This window comes from Cornus florida, unplaced genomic scaffold (assembly GCF_030987335.1).
Source record: "Cornus florida cultivar Cherokee Brave unplaced genomic scaffold, ASM3098733v1 CherokeeBrave_3.0.0_Hap2_Chr03, whole genome shotgun sequence".
Taxonomy (NCBI): Eukaryota; Viridiplantae; Streptophyta; class Magnoliopsida; order Cornales; family Cornaceae; genus Cornus; species Cornus florida.
This window is the reverse complement of record NW_026775573.1, coordinates 20,348,724-20,361,589: the sequence shown is the minus strand read 5'-3', so window position 1 is coordinate 20,361,589 and position 12,866 is coordinate 20,348,724. Positions and strand designations below refer to the sequence as shown.

The window sequence follows — 12,866 nt, the reverse complement described above, 5'->3', positions numbered from 1 at the left end:
CGTCTCTTTTTTCTTCCAGCAAATCGAGGTTAAACCTTAGCATACTGTCATTATGCTCACGGTTCCATGCCAAGCTTCGAACAGTCGGAACTAAGTGCTCGACTGGTATAACTGCCTCGGTTCCATACGCCATGGTGAATGGGCTTTCACCGGTCAGTCGTCTAGGGGTCGTTCTGTAGGCCCATAGGACGTTCGGTAGTTCATTTAATCACCTTCCTTTCTTCTAGTTTCTTCTTGATACAAGTAAAGATTGTTTTGTTTGTAATTTTCGCTTGTCCATTGGCCTGTGGGTGACTTACTGCTGCCAGCTTTTGATTAATTCCATACTCCTCCAACAGCTTTCTTACTTGCTTACTGTCAAGGTTGGTACCATTATCCATGACGATTGACCTCGGAACACCAAACCGGCAAATAATATTACTCCAAATGAATCGTCTCACATAAGTTTGAGTAACGCTCGGATATGGCTCTACTTCCACCCACTTAGTAAAGTAGTCTGTAGCCAGTAACACATACTTGTTCTGAGCTCTGGCAGTTGGTAGAGGGCCAACAACGTCCATCCCCCATTGTGTGAAAGGCCATGGTGTGGCCATTACATGCAAGTCTTCAGGCGGTTGGTGAATCAATGGTCCGAACCTTTGGCATTTATCGCACCTTCTGGACAATTCTTCCGAATCTCGCGACATGTTTGGCCAGAAGTACCCTTGAGCCATTGCTTTGTGTGCTAATGATCTCCCCTCTGAGTGGTTTCCACATACGCCTTCATGAATGGCTCGTAATATTTGCCGAGCCTTTGTGGGGGTAATACACTTTAAGTACAATCCGGAAAAAGATCTTCTGTATAACTGGTCATGTACTACGGCGTACTTTGCAGCATTCGCTTTGATTTTCCTAGCCTCATCTCTTTGTTCAGGCAGAGTACCATCTCGGATGTAAGTTATGATCGGATCAATCCAACTTGGCTCATACTGAATAACATTCACTTGCCAAGGATCCGAGCCTGAAGGTTCTTCGAAAATGGATGGCTGGTTTAATATTCCCACTGGAACCACCCTTGCCAATGTTTCTCCAGAACCCGAGGCGCTACATGCTAGCCTGTCGGCATCTTCGTTATACTCCCTCGGAATTTGAATGAATTCAATTTTTTCAAAGTTCTTCGCCTCCCGCATAACAGCAGAACGATATGCTTCCATCGTTTCATCCTTGGTTTCATACTCACCCCTCACTTGCCGAACGACTAACTGTGAGTCACTAAAAACATTCAGATTCCTGACCTTAAGTTCTTTGGCAAGCTTTATTCCTGCCAGCAACGCTTCATACTCTGCCTCATTGTTCGTGGCTGCGAATTCAAGCTGAAACGCTTGGCTTAAGGCTATACCTTCTGGCGTCTGCAGTTTGATCCCAATGCCTGCACCCATCTGATTTGAGGATCCATCAACGAAGAGTTTCCATAAGCACTTACAAAGATCCTCCTCCACGTCCTCTGAATCACATTCTAGTAAAAAATCTGCCACCGCCTGCCCTTTGACTGCTGTTCTAGGTTCGTATGTGATATCAAATGAGCTTAACTCTATGGCCCACTTCGTCATTCTTCCGGAGAGATCTGGTTTATGCAGGATTATTCTGATAGGAAAGTGGTTAGAACAATAATAGGATGGGATTCAAAATAATGCCTGAGCTTTCTTTTTGCATGCACTAGCGAGAGTATCACCCGCTCTGCCTTTGAATAACGTCTTTCGGGCTCAGTCATTGTCTTGCTAACATAGAACACTGGATATTACTTCCCTTCTGCGTAGCGGATCAGAACGCCACTTGTCGCGATGCTGGATATTTCGAGATACAAAAACAGCTTTTCGCCTGATTCTGGAGCTGACAGTACCGGAAGGTTCTGCATATATTTTTTCAGAACAGTTAACGCTAGGCGTTGTTCATCTCCCCAAACCTGCCTGCCGTGGTTCCGTATTGTGTCAAAAAATGGTTTGCATCGATCTGACAATTTGGAAATGAAACGACTCAGTGCAGCAATCCGTCCCGTAAGTGTTTGCACTTCTTTGATTGTCGTTGGCTCGGCATTCTTAGTCAGAGCATCTGCTTGGGCAGGGCTTGCCTCGATGCCTCTGAGATTAACCACGTGCCCTAGGAATTGGCCTGAACTTACACCGAACGAGCACTTGGTCGGATTGAGCTTCATTCCATATCGCCGCAACACATCAAACACGTCTCGAAGATGCTGCACATGATCAGCTTTCTTCTTACTTTTGACCACTATATCATCAATGTAAGCCTCCACTGTCTTCCCTATTTGTTCCGTAAAAATCCTGCTTATAAGTCTTTGGTAAGTTGCCCCGGCGTTCTTCTATCCGAATGGCATAACTTTGTAGCAATACGTCCCGCGCTCAGTAACGAAAAAAGTTTTTTCTTCATCAGCGGGGTCCATGGGGATCTGATTATAACCCGAATAAGCATCTAAAAAGGTCAAGCGTTCATATCCAGTAGTTGCATCCACCATCTGATCAATCTTTGGCAGCGGGAAGCTGTCCTTCGGACAAGCTTTGTTTAAATTGGTAAAATCAATGCATACGCGCCACTTTCCATTTTTCTTTTGCACAACGACCACATTCGACAGCCAGTCAGGGTAGTACACTTTTCTTACAAACCCCGCATCAAGCAGCTTGTTAACTTCCTCGGCAATAATTCGGTTGCGCTCGGGGGCAAACCGTCGCTGCTTCTGCTTTACAGGTTTTGCATTGGGGTTAATGTTCAAGGAGTGACAGGATACCGAAGGATTGATCCATGGCATGTCTAGGTGACTCCATGCGAACACATCTGCGTTTTGAGACAAAAAATTAACTAATTCCTGCTATTCCTCCTCAACGAGTCGTTCCCCTACTCTGGTTGTCCGTTCCGGTCGGAACTGATCGATCTGCACATCAAGCAGTGGTTCTTCAGTCAAGCCTACTGGTTCCTCCTCTCCATTCTGCTTGGAGGGAGGCTCCTGTAATTGCTATTTCGGACTTACTGAACGAATGAGAGCTTTCCCCTTTCCTGCATGTTTCAGCGTTACAGAGTAACATTCTTTAGCTGCAACTTGGTCTCCATGAATGTCAATCACTTTGGTTCCGTCCGGTCCCAGGCATCTCATTCCCTGATGCAGAGTGGAAGGAACACCTTGAACTCTGTGGATCCACCCTCTGCCCATCAGAAGATTGTAAGAGGGATGAATTTCAACAACTACAAAGGTTTCCATCAAAACCCTCTCGGCAGCGTGTACCGCTAGCGGATTCCCGGTGGATTTCAGCTGATTCTGTTTGATCTCGAGCCGATCGAACATATCTCTTGGCATGATGTTCGCACTACTTCCAGGGTCAATTAGAACTCTGCGCACCAAGCATTTGGCCACTGTCAAACTTACGACCAGCGGGTCCTCATGAGGGATCTGAACACGTAACAAGTCTGTTGCGTCAAACTTTATCTGCGTTGATGCGCTCTGCTGGTGCAGAGTGTTTACACTACCTATCATTCTCTTCATTCGTACCTGACGAAGGCGTGTTCGAAGCAGTTCATCTGATATCTCAGCAGGTTCTGGCCGACCGTGAATTGCATTAATTACTCGAACTAGTTGCGTGTTGTGAGAACTCGACTTCTGATTCTTCTTCACATGCTCCATTGGTCGGTTCTACTCCACCGTTGGTCCTTGAATATAACTTGCGAACTCCCCTCTGGCTATCAGCATCTCTACCTGTCTCCTTAGGTTCCTGCATTCGTTAGTCTGGTGGCCAAAATCAGAATGAAATGCACAGTGCTTAGACTAATCCCTCTGTTCGAGAGGTTGTCTGATTGGTAAAGGAGGTCGGAACTTATCTTTATTTTCTTGGTATAGTCTCGCTAGGGTAACTTTCAATAGAGTAATCAGCTCTTCATCTCTGGGCCTCTTCTCGGATTTCCACGAGGAGCGTTGTGGTTGAACCTATTTTTGCCTGATCTTTGCTTTGGTCTTTTCTTCCGTGGATATAACGGATGTCTTCCGAGCGTTTGCCGCCTCTTCTTCTTCCAAGCGCACAAATCCATCGGTTCTTTTGTTAAGTTCATCCATAGTCCTCGGTATGTTGACCACCAAGCTTGTGTAGAACGGGGTGCCACGATTCATGGCCAGTATGAATGCTTGAACTGCCGTTGAAGGGTGACATTCAATAACCATGCTCTTGGTAAGGTTAAACCTGGTTAGGAAAGCCTGGAGACGCTCTTCAGCGTGTTGCTTCATTGTGAATAAGCTCGAAATATCTTTCGCTGGACGCTTGTTTCCATAATATTGGCTTATGAACCGATCACACAGGCTTCGGAAACTATCTACTGAACCCCTCGGCAGGTTCTTGAACCAATTCAGAGTTGGTCCAGCCAGACTCGTAGGAAAGCACTTGCACATCAAAGAGTCATTCTCAGTGTTTAGAGCCATTTTCAGCTGGATGTGATACACATGATCGATCGGATCAGTCGTTCCGTCGAACAGAATGAAAACGGGCATGGAAAATTTCCTCGGACTCGGAGCATTCAGAATCTCATCGGTGAACGGTGAATCAACCGTTCGAGCTGCTGAACGGAGTGCTTCATTTTCCCTCTGGAACCCCGCGGCTACTCTCTGGTCTACTGATCTCCTCTCCGAGCTGTGATAGTCACACGTCGGTATGGAAGGCCGATAGGTCGGATCGAATGATCTATCCTCAACGAAGTCTTTGCGCCATGGAGGCATAGCTTTCTGATGAATCACCTCTGTTGCTTCACCTCGGCTGAGCGTTTCTTGATGTGGATCAAAAGTCATTGCTTCGTTTCGCCTGATCTGCTCACGTCGTGGATTCATGTGAGTCGATCCTTCATGATCAATAATACGACGAAGATTTGGCGGCAAACCGTCCCGCCGGATTTCCTCGCGGTGAGGATCTACTAGATTGTTTCCAGCCTCCTCACCGTGATGTGCTGCATCGGTACGTGCGCCTTTTTCTCCTACCGGGAGTGGTCGTGGAATTACTGGAGCTTCTTGACGCTGCATTTCATTCTTTAGATCCACATTTTCTCTCCGGAGAGCTTTGATCATGTTCATCAACTCATCAAGTTTCACTTGCTGGACGTTCTCAACCGTATTAGAGTTGTCACCCCCTATCATGATTCCGGATCGAAGCAAAGGCATGAATTACGAACTTCGAAACAGATCTAATCATTACCGATGCAAACTTCGCTAGATCTGGGCTTAACTTCATCGAATCGTGATCACTGTTTGCTAGATCTGAACTTTTCTAGCTTCAAACTCGTCGGATCTGACTGAAACTGAGCAAATCACAATTGCGTCATTCCAAAGCAAATGCCTCAGAATCCACAATAAGCAAGAATTCTCTCGGAACAAACTACAATCTCACTGATCTGGATTCAACTTCCAGAAATCACACTTCGTATTCACAAACTCGATTGAACTAATATAGTACTGATCGGGTTTGAATTGATCTTCGTCCTCGATTCCCACAGACGGCGCCAATTGAAGATACAAGATTTCGTTTCTTTTCTCTCTCTCTCTCTAGCCTTCTTTTTTCCACTTTCCACCTGTAATGGTCTATTTATAGGCCATCACCCTTATTGCAGTTAACCAATTACATTGGGCATATATTCGAAAGCTCTCTTCCTTCTGGGCTTGGTCTTCCAATGGGCTTGACCTTCCTCGGTGGATCCCCCAGGTTCGGCCCATTCCTAGGCGCTTTGGCATGGATCTTACTTCAATCATTCGACCCGATCTCGTTCCCGCGAACTATATCCGGCCCATGCCACTTGCCGCATCCTCATATGTGCAAAATAAAACTAAACGATATTAAGGTATTAGCCATAGTTTATTTGTTTATCTTTTACATCTTGTTTATCTTTTTATTTTCTTTGCCAATTTTGAATGAGAACGCAAATATTTTATATATTATTAACTATCTTATGTATTTAAATTAACACTAAATGGTTATTAAGTTTTTTCTCTCAACATCGTGCTGGGATTCAACTAACTCTATAAATCTTGAACTATATATTTCCACTAAGGAAGTTCACTGACCCCTTGTAACACCCCCACATTTTCCACGCATAAGTTGATCAGGCTTATACACGAAAAACGAGGGATATCAAAACAATTGGCAATATACAAGCATGGAATACAAAATGATGGTAATAAAAGAATTTAGACAGGAAAGGAACACTAAATAATACAACATCCATCCATCCTTTATTTAATACAGTACTCCATTACAACTTGGAAATCCTATGTCAAGGATCCCTAAATATAAACCGAAGAGTTCAACGTCAAAAGTAAATAATAACGGAAACTGAAGTAATGCATAAAACTTCTACCCTGAACTGGATCGTAAGAGTAGATGAGTTCGGATGGTGGTCCCTCACTGCTAACCTCAACCTTGGAACGGGTACTGACCGTATCCTGAAATAACAACAATGATGGGTCAACCCCACGAGCAAGTCCTCTCTACTATGACTTAAATCAGAGAATCAAATAAATTAATCATTTATATCCGGATGAGTACTATATCTGTATACATCCTAATGGAACTAGCCAATGTATAACATGACCTCAACCAGAATAGGCGGTGATCACTTAGACTCACACTAGGTGGTTAAGTGTCGCCTTTCCCTACCCGGAAAATCAGCTATTATACATGGTGCACGATACTGACAACACAGACTATAACGAACTACACAGTGATAACACCTCTCAATATACTAATGAATATACTGAGCATATCAATTAGGCAACACATACCAACAATATTAATAAATATACCGAATATGTCAATTAGGCAACACATGCCAATAATATTAAACCACATACCCCGATAGCCACACATCTGTCTATCGTAACGAATGCATAAGGTATAAATGAGTCAGCTCACATGGTTTTATATGGCAACACATCCATATAATATAAATGCGACATAATTTAAACAGTCCATTTATTTTCCGGAAATGCACACAGCATAATAATAATGAGTTGTATATCATTAACAACATAAATAATCCTGCAATGTATAACGGACAATTTATTTGAATTAAAACCATGTAATTTAATTTTAACATTAATGATTAATACCGTTTAATAAAATAATAACACAATTAATAATTAACAATGTCATTAAATTAACTACATCCGTTGAATGGTGATCTGTATTGAAAACGATACAATTATTATTTAAAAATAATAATCGGACATAATAATAACTAACGGGTAATAAAATAATAATTTAATGTCCCGTTAAACCCGTAAGTACCAACCATAGGCCCAAAAATGCAAGTTTAAGGTTCTAGAAATTACAAAACAGTCCCTAGGGGTATTCTGGACTTTTCCAGTAGCTGTAGGGGTCCCTCACGCGCCCCCACGCGCCTCCCAGAGCTTCCCACACGCGCCTCCACTATTCTCACACGCGCACGCGCTTGCACGCGCCCCCACGCGCGTCTGGAATCAGTCACGCGCGCGCACGCGCTGCCATGCGCGCAGTAATGCATCCTGATGACGCGGCACTTGCCGATTCGTTGGTTGCATGGTCTTGCTATGGGCGCGCTACACTAGATGAATCTACCTAATCCAACGGTTCTTGATCCGGGTGTACTGCAGTAACATGGACTGCGATGCACCGGATCAATCAGACTCTACCAATGGCCAGGATGCACGCGCGCACTAACCTACAATGCGCCACATCACACCGGATCACTCCGGTCATCTTCTTCACTGCCGGTGGCCGGAAACCTTGTCGGAGGCTCGCCGGAAATTGCAGAAAAGCCCTGGAAAAATCTAGAAAATTCTAGAAAAATCCCTAAAGCCTTATTTAATTATTTTCAGCTATATTTTAATTACATAGGCTAATAAATAAATATCTAACCTCTTTAATAATTAAAATCTCATTATTTTAATAAACTAAAAATTAATTTATTGAAATTCCTAGCATGGTTTCTAGTCTCTAAAAACCCGAAATAAATTAAATGAATAATTTATGGATTCAAAGGGGAAAAGTAGATAACAACTTGCCTTATGGATTTAAAATAAATCCGCCGGTTGTGCGTCGTCGGGTAAAATCGCCTACACCGGTCCAAGCTTCTTGCTCTCTCTTTTTTCCTTTCACTCTTATAAAATAGCTCTCTGTAATTTTTAAGCTTTCTAACTTAAGTGAGTTGCCTTAAGGGTAAGTTGGCTAACTAATATATATATACAACTTATATAATATATATAATACAAATATCTAAATTTTCATTAACTTTCAACATTCCCACCTATATGGCTTTAAGTCTTACCCATAAACATTAATGAAATCCTATCCTAATCTCTAATTTCATCATGACGATTTAATACTATTATTATTATTATAAATATTATTATTATTATATTATTATTATTATTATTATTATTATTATTATTAAACTATTATTATTATTATTATAAATATTATTATTATTACATAAAAATACATTGTATCATCATAATACTATATAACACAAATATAATACTTTGATTAACTAATAATGCTTAATTAAACATAATCAACAAATAAAATTATTAATAATAATACATGCACCATTAAATGAACTCAATATAAGAATGGTAAAGAAATCTACACATTAATTAATTAAATAAACTAAATTCTTTAATAAAATACGGGGTATTACACCCCTCTCCCCTGAGAAAGCTAAACCCACCCGCCACTGATATTTTTTGAAATAAATTATAATTAGCAATGATAAATTTCTATGGTTTTTTAATCAAAATTATGAGCAAATAAATTAATGATAATTTTGACCATTATATATAAGTAAAGATACTAATGTTAGCAGCTGCAAATATTCATCTAGCAATTGAGAATATTTATTCTTTAAATTTATAATTTAGTTTACTTAATCACTCCCTTATAAATGGTGTCTTTTTAATGATCAATTTACCCGACACTTGAGGGGCCGGTACTCAGTCAACAACTTCTTATGACAAAAGTTACTTCTAATTTTTTGCTTCAATTTCCAAAAAAAAAAAAAAGTTACTTCTAATTTAAATAAATAAATAAAGAAAAAAAAGTCTAATATGTGTATCACATTGCTTAATTAGCATTGGATTAAGTATAAGTCTAATACACTCCCCCACATGCAGGGGTCAATCCTGTGGTATTAAGGCGATCGCCTAAGCCCTTGAATTTGAAATGAACTCAAATTTAGGTCCATAGTGCACATATAGTAATATATATATATATATATATATATATATATATGACATGAGTAGTGATGCTCCAATAAGTCTAATATAATATATATACTTATTTCCATGTTCAATAAGTGATTATAATTTAAATTAAATAATGTTGTATTTTTCATGGTAACATTTATAGAGTTTGATTTCTAAATAAAAAATTAAAAAAAATCTAAAAATAACATTTAAAAATACGTTTCCTATGTCCTATGTATGGAACAAAATTTTCAATACACACATACTTAGATATAAAATAAACCGCATTGCAAAATTCAAACTTTAAAGAATTTAGTAAAAAAACTTCTTATATTCTTTTTTTTTATATATATAATCTTTTTTTGTTTCAATTTAAGCAATTCTCTCTATTGTCTCACACCCTTGCAACTCCATCTCTCTCTCACTTTATGCAATTTTTTTTGTTTCTCTTACAATCGTCTCTCATTTAGTTTTCCAAAAAAGTAAACAAATTATTAAAACTAGAAACTTGAGCTGTTATATATCCCACCAAATTCAATTTGCGAGTTCAATATAATACGTAATTTTACTTATTTTTTACTAATTAATGTAATAAAAAATCAAATACTTCTCTTTCCAAGGATTTTTCTGCATGTTTTTTGTCTCTCTCTTTTATCTTTTTTTTTTTTGCGTTTATCATTCATGAATTTTGGACTTACACAAGAAAGATGATGTGCCAATTTTTTGATTAATTTAAATTTTTTTTTTTTTTTTAAATTTGGAAATTCTAATAGAAATGTTTTACTAATTGGAGATTGATTATTTAGTATAACACAAATTTTGCATTTGCTCTAATTTACCGCATTGAAAGACTGGTTGATAATAAATATATTAATGCGACAGAATGTTACACTTAGTTTCTATGTGATCCAGAAAATTAAATAAATGTTGTATTTGAAAAATTAGAAGTTTTCAGTAATTAAATAAGGGTATGTCCTTTTTGTATCATGTTAAAAATTAAATATTCTTTTATATAAGTGGAGAAAAAAAAAAAAAAAGCACATTTATTAAATCTAGAAGACGACAAAATATGTGTAACTTGTGTAATCAAATCTAAATTCACTGTTGTGCTGGAACGTCACCTATTATTATTAATATCCCATGTGTAATGTGTATATATGTGACATACCTCTTTGAGTGCGTGTCTCTTTCACACAGTAGCGAATAAATTACGGTTGGCTCTTGCTTTAGTGTGACAGCATGGGTCCTTTGCTTTTTTACACTCAATATCTATCATTTTTGATAAAGATGTAAATAAAAATAATAATTTAATAAAACTTTCCTTCTTTTTTTTTTTTTTTTTTTTTTTCCTCATATTGGGTTCCACCACAAGTCAATAAAAAAAGCTATACCCTTCAAAATGATTCCTGATCGAGAAGCATCTAGGGGGAGCCTATGAGGAATATAATCCAAAGTAGTAGCTTATTTATTTATTTTTTTAAATGCACTCCCAAGTTGAAACTAAATTTTAGATAATATTATTTAGAATTTTATTATATATTATTTTTTCATATTTTAGTATATTTAGTCAATATATTTAAGAATATATTCATATTTGTGAAGTTTTTGCAATTTACTTGACCAGAAAATTAAAGATTGAAAGAGTTTTTTTTTCTGATACTAAAAGGCATGCAGTTACGTAATATAATCTATTCATTCTCAAAAAACGAACAATTGTAATAAGCTGTAACAGCATCACAATTTAATCACAAAACAAAATTTGAAGCATTTATGATTAAGTTTTCCCCCCTTCTAAGTGTGTACTTAAGTTCAATACATTTACCCTTTCATGTCCCTATTTTGTGTTTATATTATTTTTTTCTTCTTCTTTTTTACTATATTTATTTGTTTTTGTTTTCAGGTAAATTTTAGTTTTTTTTAGTAAATTATTTTTATTTGAATTATTCGAATGAGACAACCTTTTCAATCTCTGATTTGTTACCAGAAAATTTGATTTACTTTTATCTATTTTATTGTCCCAAAAATTTAAAATTCCAAGAAAAAAAATTTACCACTAAGCTTTACTTCTTCCTCCTTAATCAAAATATGGAAACATTGAAGACGCTTTTCACTGCTGAGGCTTGCCCTTAGCAATAATATCACAGTCAACTTTCTCTCTCTCTCCAGGCTTTTTACAGTTGCTCTCTCTCTGTCTCTATTGGCTTGTGTTGCAGTATTTATAATAAGTGTGGACTGAGAAGGGAGAACCGGACCCTGCATTAATTGCCAGGTACAACATTTTGTAATTTTTTTTATTTTATTAAACCAAAACGTTACCAAAATATTAAAACCAAAAACAAGATGAGCTGTAATTTGAAGTACCATTTACTAATTAATTAAGACAATCAAAAATCAATTACTGATCATTCATTAAAGTAATAGTTTATTTGTTCTATTGGAATGAGAATCCAACATTTTATTTTCCCCAAAACTCCTATTGAGTGTGACCTATTATCAGAAGTTACGTTATTTTTCAAAATTTCCTTGATCATTTATTTTTGGACAAGTGTAAAAAACACTCCTAAACTATATTCCGCCCAACACTTTTACCCATATTTAAAAAAATGTGCAAAAAAACACCCCTAATCTTTTCATATTGTGCAAAAATATCCCATCTGATATAAATTAGTGCTGTAATACATGTTTTTCCCTTTTACTCTTCCGAAAATGCCCAAGGGGATATATATGCTATTAATTTCATACTATATAGGTGTTATGTGCACACTACACATTACCTTATATTTTCTTTTTGAAACATTTTATATATATATATATCTCTAAACATTTTTTAAAAAAAAAACTTTGAGAATTTGTAGAGCAAGGTTTTGAATTTTTTGAGATTCCAATTTACTCTTTTCAACTAATTTTTTTTCTTTATTTTATTTTTTTTCGTACCAACACTGTTAAACCAAAAAAAAAAAAAAAAATTTCCAATATCAGTGTGCCCTTGTTTTCGGAGTTTGGAAAAATTTTATTTTTATTAGTTTGTAGTTTTTTATTTTTATCTTTACTTTTCTTTTAGACTTTTATTTTTATTTTATGTTTTTACCTTTACTTGTCCATTGCCAGGTTTCTCCAATAATGTCATTTTCGGTTATTTTATAAAATTATTTATTTTTATATATTTTATAAAATGGTTCAGAAATGGTAATTTAGTCAACTTAGAGTTTAAATTTGTTAGAGGGACCTATTTGCACCAGATTGAAACTTTAGGGGTGTTTTTTTGCACGAGAGGGACATCCTCCAATAATGTCATTTTCGGTCATTTTACAAAATTATTTATTTTTATATATTTTATAAAATAATTTAGTAATGGTAATTTAGTCAACTTAGGGTTTAAATTTATTAGAGGGACGTATTTGCACCAAATTAAAACTCTAGGGATGATTTTTGTATGTGAATGGTGTGATATGCACTTAAATATAATTTAAGAGTATTTTCTGCACTTGACCGACACTGAACTATTCTTCTACCTCAAACCTTACTCATGTGTCAAAATTAATACTATTGGGTTTCCGCCATTAGTTGGCTACGATTTGACAGTATATAAAGATTTGAATTGTGAATTTATTATATCTTTCATTTCATATGT

General features: G+C 37.0%; 1 protein-coding gene and 1 pseudogene across 1 annotated transcript; one reads left to right on the top strand and one right to left on the bottom strand.

The window, feature by feature from the left end:
* The window catches only part of LOC132299849 (putative disease resistance RPP13-like protein 1), a 53,949-nt pseudogene that overhangs the window by 8,458 nt on the left and 32,625 nt on the right, over positions 1 to 12,866 (top strand).
* Positions 2,861 to 3,667, bottom strand: LOC132301236 (uncharacterized). The gene is made up of 2 exons (XM_059798507.1): positions 3,020 to 3,667; positions 2,861 to 2,923 (listed from the first exon to the last, which is right to left on the bottom strand). The coding sequence occupies exons 1-2, from the start codon at positions 3,665 to 3,667 to the stop codon at positions 2,861 to 2,863; spliced, it is 711 nt and encodes a 236-aa protein (XP_059654490.1).